Raw genomic sequence first — 14,583 nt, 5'->3', positions numbered from 1 at the left:
ACATAATACATTTACGAGATTTGTATAAAAATTAACCAACAACTAAATTAATTTTGATAATATACTTAATAATGGTCTGTCACTAATGACATTTCTTTAGTATATTTTCTATAGTAATTATTGATTTTTGTCCAAAGCCAACCCTTCCAAAAAATGTAGAATAATTTGTTCGGATCCTATGTTAATTAATACTTTTATCTAAATATCTTATGTTTGCGTTATGATGAACGATTTCACAACACAGCTCTTATGATTGTAAGTTCCCCATTTATTTCCTGCCAATTTTTAACAAAACGACAATTTTAATTTTAGAAAAAATGTCTCTCAAAATGTAAAACTATTCATTTTGAAGAGTTCAACGTTTTGTTAAAATATATTGAATAAATAAAAGTTCATAAATAATCATAGAGTGTATACGGTACGGTAAGTGCTTTTAGAAATATAACTGTGTAAAAAGCCCCTAGAGTTAAAAAAAAAACTCCAAACCACTCCAAAACACACTCTAAAATTAAAAATGCAGTCCGACTGCATTCCCATGTTGTGAAGCTTGAGTTATTATTGCACCTGGCAAAACATATTTTTAGCTTCTTCATCTGTTCTATTTAATTTTTTTAACAAGATATTTTTATACGTAACAAAAACTGAATACAAGATTATTCTCAATATTTACTTGTGAAAATAATAACTATTATAATCTTCAAATTCATATTAAAAGACAATTTTTACTTTTTTTCATAATTCAAATTTAACGAATACTAAGACAAGTATGATTGTAATTTAAAATTAATTGTGTAAGTGGTTTTTAAATTAGTTTCTATTTAAAACACACAATAGACAAAGAAGTGGTGGCAAGTGTGCGTTAAGACAAACCTCCATAGGAACATTTGTCTATTTTTTGCATCAGTAATCGTATCCAATTGAGTTCTCAGGCCCAAGGAGTTTGTGTCGTAAACTCCGAATAACAAACATTAAAAAAAAAAAAAAAAAAAGTCTACATACATACGTCGTCCAAAACATGGACACAGAACGCGTACAACTCTTGGCTGTATTGCCATACGGACATATTAATTATTCTCATTAAGATTAAATTGGTTGCACGTGAGTCCAAAATGTTGTACTAGATTAAACGCATTACTGTCAAACTAATGATACTTAATTACAACCATAACTGTTTAAGGAGAGACCAATCCCCTTATAATCCTTATTCTGCCCGACCACATGGGTCATTAGAATGTGCGAGGATCTTATTCAAGCAGAATAAGGAGAGTCGATGGTAGTGATAAAAAGTACTACAATCACAGACAAGATTTGAACCTGCGCTATCTAAGTGTAGATCCTAAGTCCGACGTCTTAGACCGCTCGGCTATCGACACTCCCAAATCATTCTTTATCAAAACGTTCTGTCAGTTAAGTTTAAAAGTTTTCCAACTACTTATCCAAAATTTTGACATTGCTACTGCACATAATCCGCACTCGTGTCAGTGGATTGCCGAAGTTAAGATACCAAAGCACGGTGCAGCATTAACTACAATAGCTACGTTTAGAGTAGAATTCGGTTGCTGATTATAGATCGTGTCTAAAACATTGTAGTGCACTCAGTTCTGCACCTGATGTAACAATAAGAATTATTGTCTACTGTCTAGATTAAACTTGGTGCTGCTGGGTTAAACCGACAGCGACAGTGCTCGTTTTAGCGTTTCTCCCTCGAGAGGATGCAACGAGTTTTTAACGTATTGTTCTTCGTCAATATTTTTCTATCCCCTCAGAAGGATGTGGACTCCAGATTCCAGGAGTCAAGTCTGTGGTAGTGGCAGATTTCAGACGCCGCACTAAGCGGAGGGTGAAATAGACCGAAACTCAAATTTGCACTAAATGTTCAGTTAACAAACTTAAAGTAGACATTTTATCATGCTATAAACGTGTAAACAATTTTATTTCTTATGAGCTTTTGAAGGCAATAAATATTTATCACAATTATTATTAATTTTATGACAACCTTAAAATGTTAACACAGGATGGCGCAAGTGAAAGATGACCACAAGAAGAACTCCTTTTATCTGTTGGAGCAAGGGAAGCCCAATGATACTTCAGAAGATGTGGAGAACCAGCCGGAAGAGAAAGGAAGTGATGGACACAGTCTTGGCGTCAAACATCCGACAACGTAAGCATTGCTCAGTTGATAATGTTTGTATCTATCTTTGTATTACCTATATAATAACTATTGCCATAAGAAGGCGAAAAGGACAGCGTATACACATACGTACAGAAAAACAGACGAACTGCCGTTTTACTTTTTGACCCTAAAATAAGTTAGTTCAATAGTACAAGTTAAGAACAATTGTAAAAAAGCATATTCTAATTTATTAAAAAGGAAAATCGTTATTCGCCAAAACAAATATTGTAAGTGTTCTTAGCACCCATGTACTGAGAATATTACAAATGTACACACACGTGCTCGCGCGCGCACACACATTAATGTCAATAAAGATCGATGAACAAAAGGTAATCTCTACACAAACCTTCACTTCTGGGAGAGCAAGGTAACGTATTACGTCGCAGAACCATGCAAACAAGCAAACATGAAATATATATATATATATATATATATATATATATATATATATATATATATATATATATGAAGGCAAAGTACCTACCAAACAACATAATTTCTATCATACCATTTTGTGTATAATAATAACACTATATTTTGCAATTTTTTAATTTGTATATTTTTATTAAACCCTTACATGCTATGTACTGCGAGTTTCTACACCCCGTGATCAAAACAATTGATATATTTTCATATTGTAATTGCTATTGGGAGGAATCGCGTACAGAAAGGCTTAGCATTTGTACATGCAGAACTTTGTAACTTGTTATCTGTTTACTTTGTAATGGGTGCTGGTAAATTATTTATGTTCTTATAACTGTAATGTATATAGTTCTATACACAAATATTATGTGCAACGGTTGATACCCTAACGATATGAATGGCTGTGAGGACAAAAATCTAAAGGCGGATCACGAGAGTTGGTGGGAGAGATTAGCAATAAATGTTTTGTATACTAATTTGTTTTTACAATTTACTCTCCGCTTGTTCAACCTCTAATAACTGAATCGGTTCACAGACCTGACTCCTGAAATCTGGAGTCGGCGTCTGTTGAATAGATCCAGTTATTATCGAAACAGTGATACAACTTCAAGAGTACTTCCTCATTGCCTGGACTACAATACTTCTGAACGCGGTGTAATGCAAAACTTTTATCAAGTTTTGTTGCACTTACTTTTTAAATGTTCTTTTAAGATAAATTCTTTTATGAAAAAATATTTTAATCGTCTCAAAAGGGGTTCATAGGCATTAAAAATTGGAGTTTTAGACCGTTACGTAATCGGGAGCAAGGAAAATTAGCTAAAGATATATGACTTTTTAACAAGTAAGTATGTATGAGTTATGGACTTGCAATGATATGTTTTAGTGATATATGACTTAAGGAAATTAATTTTTAATAAATGTAATTTAGGAAAACTACGAGTTGAAAATATGCATTTCTTACGGAGATTTTGTGCTAATAAAACATGACACCCTCTTCTATAATCTTTCATACAGTATCGTAAGAGTAGCATAGCTCAATGCCTTATCTTAAGCCATTTTTATATGGACCTGTTTATAAGATATTCTCGAATATTACTTTAAATATCTTTTAATTCCTCGTCGAATGGCTAACAGTTTATATTTTTGTCTTTAAATACCGGTAGCTAGACTTTTTTAAATATCGGAACCGAATGCTCGGACTGTACCACCACCATGCGTTCTGTGGCTATTTAGGCTACATGCTCGACAGTCTTCTTCATTCATGACTGCGACCTCAGGATATAACTAATGCCTTATCCTGCTTGTAATACCTACGTCCTCTTGTTCTAGGCAACCAAACTGAACACAAATCCCAGTGCTTCGTAACTATGGAAACCGCTTATCAGCTTCTAAAACAAGTGTCACTTAAAAATGACTAAATTACCTACTATGAGCAAAAGTAGGTTACACTACACTTTGATAAGTAGTTAGATTTTTTCAACTTTTTTAGACTTCAAAATTGTCACTCCTTAAATAGATTCTGTTGATCTAAATCCTAATTCAATTCCACTCAAAAATGTAAATTTTTAAAGTGTCTGTGTATCTTTCATCTACAAATTACGCTCGTCTACTTCAACCATTACGTGTATTTATCTTATCACAGTTACTTATAATACTCTCCAACATCTTAACTATTAGCCTACTACGTAATATTATTGTTTACTATTTTAATTATATTCAAATAATTTTTATTTGTATCACAAAATTTGAGGTATTGATTTTCCCAACCATCAAATTAAAATTGTACAATAAAAATAAATCTATATTTAGTTGTCTGCTTTGCAGCATGTTTCAGACTATTGAAAAACAGACAAACTCTTGAAATTTTGTTTTGTGTGATGGATCTCCCATACCCATCATGAATCAATCATTTGTATTCTTTTTATTCATTTATGTATCTGGGTTTCCACCGCACACTGTGAATTGCTTAACCCATTGGGAAGCAACCTTTTTATTAAAAACATTTAAAAAAATCTAACTACTTATCAAAGTGTAGTGTAACCTACTTTTGCTCATAGAAAATAATTTCATTTCCTTAGAATTTTGCTCCATGTTATTTAAATGATGAAATAATTTCATTCTAACTACAGCTTATTATATTTTCTGTACAAATGGTTTCATCAAACCTGAATCTAAACCACAATTGCCACTCAACACAATATTGACTTGAAACTTACTAAAAATGAACTGTTGGCTTTCTTTGGAATTTTTGTGGTTATGGGCTTTCACTTATTATCAACTACAAGACTTTATTGGTCACATGACCCTATGTTTCATATTGAAGCAACGTCTAGAGTTATGTAATTAGAAATGTTTTTAAATATATTAACATATTTGCACATAAATTATATTACAGAACAGGGGGACAGCCCAGTTATAGTGAAATTTTTGTTAAATAAGACTATTTATTAATAGTTTAAAATATAAATTTAATGGTGTGATTTTTTCTTAACCGCTATTTTAGTATAGATGAAAGTATGATAAGGTATTAGATAGGAACAGTGTAAAGCGACTATACGAAGTTTTAAGGTGTGGGCAATCTGTTGCGCTGTTATCGGTTATCTAGTTTGTCTGGATGTCATTCAGGTAAAAATAATTCATCTGAAGTCATTCAGTGTTGTGTTATAATTATGTAGGACCTTTGAAATGTTAGGACACTTTATATTCTTTGACAGGTTCTTTAGTCTTTAGTACCATTTCTTAAAAAAACTACGTAATAAAAAGCTGTTTTGTGTGGCAGCATTCAAAAAAACTTTTGTTGCCTCATCCCTTATTTGAGCTAGATACAAATTTGAGAATGGGATAATATGTCCAGTTAGCTGAGAAGATATATCTGTTTCTGAGTGGAAGGATAGGGGTAAGACGGTGGTTTCTTGGTGGTTTCTTGTATGCACAACTCTTCTGATGAAGCAGAAACTCGAAGAAGAAATAAAACTGGTGAACAAATTAAAGTTAAATATCCAAGTCTGTTGCAGATCACGGTTAAGTATTTAAGAGGGGTTGATCAGTTTGATCACCATTTTACCGCTTACTCAATATCTCAAAAATCCAGGCAATGGTGGATAAAAATCTTTTATTATGTACTTGACGCTGTAGTTGTAAATATTACATATATAAAATTATGAACACACAAATTCTAATGCTGGATATAAAATACTACCTCACTTAATGTTTAGAAGACTATTGGCAGCAGAATTAATAAGAGAAAATAGTTTCGGGTAGGTTTGTAATTGTTGGTATTTTGGCTGATAATGTAGGAGAATGTTTACCTACATCAATTAAACAAACGTAAACATCAATATTGCCACTTAGGGCCAATTTTATCATATTTGATGGGAATATAATACTTATGAAGAATAGGAATAAAATTAATAATTCTGCGTTAGATTTTGTAAACCATCAGAATCACTGAGATTTATATGTATATGTGTGTTTGCAAACTTATATAGTATGTTAATATTATATTTATTTTTGTGTTTATTAACGTATTTGTGTATTATTTAAGCATATTTATTTATTATAATTATTATTTGAGTATTTAAGTATTGTTGATTATTTTGGCTTTTATCTATATGAATCACTCACCATCAAAGCAAACAGTGCACCTTGAGCTACCCATGAGCTGTGAACTGTTTTCTATCTGCATGTGTCAGAAAGTTATGCATGATATTTATTATTAGAAACTGATATGACAGTGTTGTGCAAAGGATTTATTTTGTTACTTTTGTTGTTATTTTATATTTATACAGCCTATAGTTATTCTTTACTTATATCAATTACAAATTCCTATGAAAAAGCGACAGAAAATTGACGTTAACAGTATCACCGGTACATGTTAAATGAATAGATAATATGTAGCCTACATTGTAAAGGATACTCATAGACTGATAAAGTATCATGTATGGCATGATAGGTATGACTCATGGATATGTTAAAAGGCTATATATATTTATACCATCGTAACTGTTTCCCGCATGTGCTACTTGAGGCACATGGGAATGGTAATTATAATTTCATGTAAACTTATTACCAAATAAAGATTTTTTTAATTGTTTATTAAAACTGTTACTTTAAAATGCCGTATAAGACGCTGTGCAAGGTGCAGCACCAAAATAAAAGTGAAATGGTCTACGATAAAGCTATTGTACAAAAAAAATGCAAAGTAGCTTTTTTCAGGAGTGTTTTCCTTCGTTTCATGGGAAATGAAGGATGGGAAAGACTATTTATATATTTACATATATCAAAGTCATTTTTTAATTTATATGTATCACAACTATTATCAACTATTACTCATTTCTTGTCATTGTTTTATTGGTATATTTACATTTTACATTGGTAAATTGATTAGTACTCTAGGTATAAAGTCGATATATATATATATATATATATATACTATTTTATAGCTAATTAATAGTTAATTATAGCTAATTAAGCAAAGATATTGATTTTTAGTAGGCTATTGTTAAAATTAGTAAAATTAAAATTCTCCTCTATTTAATCATAAATTAACCATGATTATCATAAAGTGAACGACTTATTATTCATCCTCAATAAGTGGTCAATATAGTGTTGAACACCTCTTATCCGCTTATCTAATTATGATAAAAATTATCTACATGCAGTTTTTACTTAGGAGTAATATAGGCCTATAGAGTTAAGTTTTCATGTACCAAATAGTACACCGAACGAAAATGAGTTCGTTGTTAGGGCCTTTTTCGGTGGTCAGTTAACTAACCATTGATTGTTAATGTAAAATAGCGAAAATCAAAATGGCTCCTATTGTACATTATAACTAAAATTGTTACCAAGACGCCAGATATTTGGTAAGGCGAGGTTTCATTAAAACGTTTTAACATATAGATACGAGACTTAAGTAATAAAAACAAAATAAATTACTTACTTAGTATATGTATTAGGAAACCAACCTAAAATTGTTCACTACGAAAAGGAAAGATCATTTTCAGCAGTACACCCAGCGACGTGTATCATCATTTGGCAAGTGTTGTCCTGTAAAACCACGAAATTCAAAAAGATATAAACAATTTGAGATAAACTGAGTCTATAAGAAACTCTTAAGGTTTAGTTAAGAGTTCCGTTATTTTCAATATATTACAAAAATGCATGAAAAATGGCCAAAATAATAACGCCTCTCATAAAATTTGAAGAATCCAATTTGAGCTTCCAAATAGCGAACTAAATTTGCAAGCATCCAAGTTCCTGATAATCTAGTTTGCAATTTGGATTCTTGCAATACCTTGCAAATTTGAGCTCGCTGTTCATAGATCCACGTGCAAATGTCGACCAACTCATTCCAACTAAAGCAATGGTTGCATCGAAGAATAAGCAGGCCTTAAAATTTTGACAATGTTCCATACCTTTTCACATAAGAAAAATGTTGATTCGTACGAAGGAGGTGAGCTTGGAGTTTATGATGCTAATGGTCCTGAGGTAAAATTGTACAGGTCCTTCATACGTCGTTAATACATACTTATATGGCTTAAAACCCAGACTATATATTCTCTTAGAATAATAAAATGTTCGCTCTTCCTGTCTAGCTCCATGAGGCCTTGGTCTCTGGTTCTTTCGCAAGCCCAAGATTACTCCGTGTTTACTGAGCAATGACATAGCCCAGAGTATCTCCTTCAGGCGGAAATGGCCTATAGGCTACACAGGCTAAGATATAACAGTTGAAGATTTAACTGTAGCTATGTATCTATCTTCCTTATCGAACGAAGTTACTAGAGCGTACTAGGTTACTAGTTACTAGGTCGAAAGTAGGTCTGATACTCCTACACCCATTACCTCTACATCGGTACAGAAAATAATAAACATCGGTCCATTGAGAGTCCAGATTTCCGTTTGTCAAGGATATAAGCTGGTTAATTTGATCTTGTTTTGGTAACGAGAAAATACAAAATAAGCGAAAAGGTAAACAAAGTATATTGCTAATCATAATGGCATTTTTAGGAACTTCTCATTAAATGTGATGACATTACTTGTTGTATTAGTTGCTTGGTTTCATAGTAAGCTTTAATATTGTAGCTTAACCTGCAGCGTTATCTTTATTCTAAGCTAAACATAAAAGACTGTTTCATGTATTTTGTAGACTGGGATAACTTATAAAATATGTGAAGAACGTAGCGTTGATTTCCTGCATGGCAGTTTGAAAGTTTCTGACTTTCTTGTTTGTCTGTCAAGTAGAAATATTTTAACAATTTTTAACTAACTTTGCGAAGACTAAGAGTCTTAAAATTTGGAGCTCAGAACTGGATACAGTACCATAAGATACAATCGTTTTATAATTGTATACTTTATAAGTACGTAGCTAGGCTAGTGACCTGGAAACACAGATAATACATTCTGCCAACTGGAAATCAATAGATGTAGTTCACTGGATAATGCAGGTTTTTTATTTATTCGTAAGATGTTTTCAGACGTAAGAGGTTTGTGTTTGCTTGTGTACATACAGTATACTACGTACTATATACTAGTAGTAAAACGATGCTGCTTAGGGATATTTTTTCTGCAGGCAAAAAGTATATGAAAATAACAAACATTTACAATGTATTTATTTACGCTCAGGTACTTGGAATCTTTGTTCCACCTCATCAAGGGAAACATAGGGTCTGGCGTGTTTGCAATGGGAGATGCCTTCAAGAATGCTGGCCTCCTCCTTGCCCCAGTGCTGACCATCTTTCTAGGATTTGTTTGTATTTATGGAAACCATGTTTTGGTAAGTAAAGCTACTCTAAAGTTGTATCACTTTCAATATTGTATTACAAAATTTAAAATACGTAGGACTTGAAAATACCTTTATTTTTTAAGAAGGTTGTTATTGTACTAAAGGGGTTGATTAGAAAATGGAAAGAGAAAAGGATCTATAACAAACTATAAAATATCAGTCGCCCACCAGTTAACACAAAAGATGTGTTTTTATGAGAATAAGGATAAAGGATCATTACAATAGATGGAGTAGTCATGTAGCATTTTTACGAGCTAAAACCAATATTTTATCGATAAGTGTCATAAAATAAGTAATGGAAATCAGCAAAGTCCTAAATTTTACATAGAACCCGAAGATATGAATCCCAGTATTTGATATATTGAAATCCTACTAAATCTGCTTCCAATTCATAATACCATTTCTTCATAATTCAAATATGATTTCGGCCTCATCATCGACGGGATTAGTAAAAACGCCATATAATATCAGAAGGCTGATTCTGAATTATCAAATTTTAAATTTATTATGAATGTAATATAAACAAAGAAATTTATAGCTATGTGATAGGATGATCTCTGAAAACTGTCATCTGTAAAACGAAAACCAGCAGTTATTTCCGTGTAGTCACTGTCAAACCCGCATTGTTAACACACTTAAAAATAAGAAGGATTTAAGAGATTGAAAAGGTTTATTTAATATAAAATCTAAATTAATATTATAGAAAGATAAAGACTAGCTAAGATTCCCCGGAGACAAATTTAAAAAGACACCTCAGGGTAAAACTTACAGAATTAAGATAGTTAACTGGCGAATCACAATTTAGATTGAAATCTAAATAAACCCATAAAAATGTGTTAGAATTCACATTTTTGTGAATTTGAGTGTTCAAAAACTCCGTTCGGGATGTTAAAAGATATTTGGGAATTGAATTTAATAAGATTTGTTCTATAAATGTTTAGAAATATATTGTTTGCCGTGAATAACACAACGAGTAGAGATAAAATTAAATCTCGGCTGTTGGGACACAGGATCTGGTAATCACTATCATCAAAAACTAAATTTGTCATCTGCAAAGAGGATTGTTCGACAGCCGATCCATATTTGTGTTATTTATAATAAACCTAGTGAGATCGTTAGTTTCAAGTAGAAACAACAATGGTCCCAGCACTGAGTCCTGAGTAATACCGTTTTTATTAATGAGTAATCAGAATGATGTGTTGTCCTTCCTGGTTATTTTATTTCTGTACGTCCAGATATTTGGGGTTTCCACCATATTTGGCATCTTTAACTATAAAAGAGTTAACATATTCATAAATTTAATGCATTCCCACTTCAGTGGTCATCCCTTAAATTCGGTGGGGTTTTGTAATCAAGACTTTGTGTATCGTTTTTATTCGATGTGCTACTACTCCATGCACTTTTAAGAAATTTCTTTACTAACTACTGGAGCAGAGAACTTTTCATTTTCAAAGAGTAGTAAAAAAGGGATTTCTTTCATAAACAGCTGTATTGTCTTCATTCAAGTATTCGCCATCCGATTGATTTCCTTCTGCAGGCCTACCTGCTTCAACATATTTTATAACAATGCGTTTTATATAAAAATATCTTGTTTCATAACCTATAAAATTGCTTAGGGCAAGGTAAATATATTGCTGGTTTTCATTATCAAGGCCATAAAAGTAGTCTAAAATTTCTTTTATTATTGATCATTTATTATGTTTGGCCAAGATGTTTTGAAACATTAATTAATGTTCTGAGGGAATTCTTTTTCTGATAAATTCTTCCCCTATATCACATGACTACCACCCATCCCTTGACTTGCATATCGTAAAATGTTACGTTTGTAATTTTAGTGATGAAGAATATTCTTCTTCTGCGATCGTTTTTCATCATAAGACAGACATTTGACTACTTCGGTCAACTACTAATACACGTTATAAATGAATATTTAAGACAGAAAGCACAACATACGCTCTTTTTAGGTTAGATTAGTTGCTCAACAATAACCAACATAAACAACAAAACAATAACAAAGCGAGTGACAAGAGTAAAATAAGTACTGTTCCCGTCTGCTCCATTACGACAAAACTAAATATTACCTAGTTTTTAATAACGCTCCTAACTGCTCTCAGTTATGGTGTCTGTAAAATAAACGAGTAATTCCTACTTTATCTTGAGTAAGTAAGCATAGGAAAGCTAAATATGTTTGGTGTAGGTACTAAACTATGTGTATTTTTAGAATAATATTCTACAAAAATCAATTTTGTTAGGGTATTTTAAAATAATGTAGATACTCAAATTTATTATAAACTAAAAAATTAAGACATTCGGAGGGCAAAAATATTACTATATATACATATGTTAATATTTTTAGATTATTCATTATATGGCCATGCTTAGTTAAATTAAAATCTGTATTTTCCCTTAATGTCCTATAAATGAATTGTGTCCTACAATGTTACAGGTAGATTGTCGTACTATTTGGATTGGTATGTTTTTTTTAAGACTTTAAGTGCTATTTGTGTTATCATATTTTTTAAAGTTATACCATTCTTACAATTACCTATTTCAAGCCTCAAAATCAAAAGACGTACTTACAAGGGGTAAAAGGCGTTTTTTATAAGTACCGTTGGCTAATTTGTACACTCATACCAAGACTTTTCTTTTTAATCAGTAAATAGGTACTTGGAATCTCAATTTTGGTAAATTTTATAATTATATGTATACAAGTAGTCCTTGTCAATTTTTATATATTTTATAGCATTCTAGTTACTTTGCTGAACTTATAACAAGGAAAACATGATGCTGCAGCGGTGGCAAAATATATGTTGTCAATATTATGTGTACATTCATAAAATGATAATTATTTCATTAATTTACGCAAAACATTCTGTAGTAGACTAGATACAAACATTTTTATGATCCACTCCGAGTTAGTAATAGCTTGGTTTTGTTGTTGTTTTTTGTTTGACAGATAAACTGCTCCAAAGAGTTAGGACGTCGCAGGAAGATGAGGCAGTATCCTACCTTCCCCGACACTATGGAATGGTCCTTCCAGACAGGGCCTAAGTGCTTCCAAAGATTCTCTCATACTATTAGGTAAGTGTGTGTTGAGAAGAAGGGGATTGGGAGGTATTCTAAGACAATAAATAAATACTAGGCTATAGTTCTGTATTAATTGATTAAATGTCTGTAGGAAATGTGGTAATAACGCCCTGCTTGATCTTACAAGTCCGTGAGTTTGCCTCATCCGTTATGGTTATAAATACATAAGCGTAGCATAATGTACCATTTTATAACTTTATTTATATCATGGTTTCCACTGATTCTTTGTTCCATAAGCTTAATTTAATGTAACGAGATCTAATATTTTTTTTTTTTGGAAAAGACGAGTTACTGCAACGGCAGAACTGTTGTACAGCTGTACAATAATAACTTGTATTCCGGTATCGTTGAAGCAGTGTTGCCAACTCCCGATTTTCAGTAAACTTAAAGCATTTTAATTGACGTTGTAGTTTAAAAATCTTGTTTCTAAATCTACTTCCCAGAGCTCTGCAACTCATTAACTGCTGTGACAACTGATCACGTCGGGATTTATGTACCGATTACTCGTCTGTACGGAGAATACAAGTTACGCAAACCGAAAGTACCCGGATAATGTACACGCTTACCGCCGTTCCTGGTACAAAGTACTCGGACTTTTAGCAGTCACTGGACTTGTCCCATTTTATGAGCTCCCTGTAATGTATGGCTCTAAATCAGTAGGAGTAGGCGACATTTCTTACTCGGTTACTGAAGTACCAGGTACATATTAAGCCCGTAGAAGAAGTAAGAACTAACCACACCATGGTGGTTGCTGCGTGACGGTAAAGTTCAATATTTAGCTTTTTGAAAAATATTAAAATATTATATTTGCAGTTCCGTGTATTTTGTAAAATGAGATAGCTATAAGGTTTGAATTTATATATATATATATATATATATATATATATATATTTATATATATATTTATGTATATATGATTGTGATTTAGTTCAAAATTCTAATTTAAATGTTATTTTCAGTCGTAAATAGACTAAGAGGCAATCGGTTATTTTGAAATAAATGCTCTGGGGGGGGGGGGGGTGGATCGGGTTCTGTTCGACCCCTCCCCGTAGGTACGCCCCTGGTTTTCGGAATATAAAATAATTATTATTTCATGCAAAATCAACTCGTAAATATAAACAATTTGTTTTGCAGATTTCTTGTGTCCCTTTTCAACATTATGGCTCAACTTGGATTCTGTTCAGTCTACTTCGTCTTCATATCGTCAACATTGCATACGGTAAGCACTACCCATGTAAAAACATCATATATAACAAATTTATTTAGTGCAACTTAACAGAATTATAATCTTAAGCACTAAATAGGAAGGCCTCGTCTGTGTCGAGGCGTCTGGGGCTAGCCATACTTCCTCTAAAATGCTGGAATACAATAATATAGTCTATTGATTTCATGTGCAAAAAGATGAACTTACTTGCAAGTCTAAACAAAAGTCTAAAATACTGTTTGACTTCCTCTGATGAGTTTAAAATGTTTATTAGACTAATAAATCACCAAAACAAGTTATGGCTGTTTCAGAGATATACGATCAAACATTTATCCCAATTTTGTTATTAGTATTTTGTGGTCAGGCGTGTGTGTCGTTGAGCGTAATTTAATATTATTTTTGTTAAAAATTCAGATTAATTTACCTAAAACAGAAAGATTTAATTTATTTTCGAGTTCATTGTATTTTAACAGTATTTGTGAAATATTATTTTTACAATAAATTAACCCTTCCAACGCGGATAACGCCTACAGACGCGGAACTGCCGATGCTTTAAACGCGGATAACGTCTACAAACGCAAAAGCTTTACTTTTGAAATGGCGAAGAATTAGTTGTTAGAACTTCCGTAAGAGAGCAGGTCGATGTTCCTTTCGACTGTCGGGACTAGAAAAAACGCTTTGTCACCGTTGGTGAACGTTTTAACGGTATCTACTCGGGTTAAAAGCAATCGCCGCCATTTTTTGTATGGCCTGTGACGCGGCATACGCCTACAGACGCGTTCGTTTCATTCAGCTGTTTAACTACGTTTGTGTTGGTCGTATGTTGTTTATATTGTTAAAATAAGTGTTTTGAATCAGTCCGTTGTTATTCTAATAGTGTTTTAGTTTGTTTTTACTAACATTTAGTATAATTTT

The 14,583-nt window shown here is 32.3% G+C and overlaps 1 protein-coding gene across 7 annotated transcripts in view; it reads left to right on the top strand.

Annotated features, from left to right (window-relative positions):
- The window catches only part of LOC124365072 (proton-coupled amino acid transporter 3-like), a 29,929-nt gene that overhangs the window by 4,388 nt on the left and 10,958 nt on the right, over positions 1 to 14,583 (top strand). For 5 of the 7 annotated variants that reach the window (XM_046820997.1, XM_046821002.1, XM_046820998.1 and 2 more), the window contains exons 2-5: positions 2,015 to 2,161; positions 9,218 to 9,368; positions 12,334 to 12,458; positions 13,599 to 13,683. In XM_046820997.1, the coding sequence (XP_046676953.1) occupies positions 2,016 to 2,161; positions 9,218 to 9,368; positions 12,334 to 12,458; positions 13,599 to 13,683 (507 nt within the window). In that variant the 5' untranslated portion in view covers position 2,015. Of the gene's footprint in view, positions 1 to 2,014; positions 2,162 to 4,659; positions 5,222 to 5,262; positions 5,493 to 9,217; positions 9,369 to 12,333; positions 12,459 to 13,598; positions 13,684 to 14,583 lie in introns of those variants that run through there. The other 2 variants (XM_046821000.1, XM_046821001.1) reach the window with 2 other exon arrangements.

The sequence above is a fragment of the Homalodisca vitripennis genome, chromosome 6 (genome assembly GCF_021130785.1).
Source record: "Homalodisca vitripennis isolate AUS2020 chromosome 6, UT_GWSS_2.1, whole genome shotgun sequence".
Classification (NCBI taxonomy): domain Eukaryota; kingdom Metazoa; phylum Arthropoda; class Insecta; order Hemiptera; family Cicadellidae; genus Homalodisca; species Homalodisca vitripennis.
The sequence above is the reverse complement of the archived record's forward strand: the minus strand, read 5'-3'. Positions and strand labels throughout refer to the sequence as shown.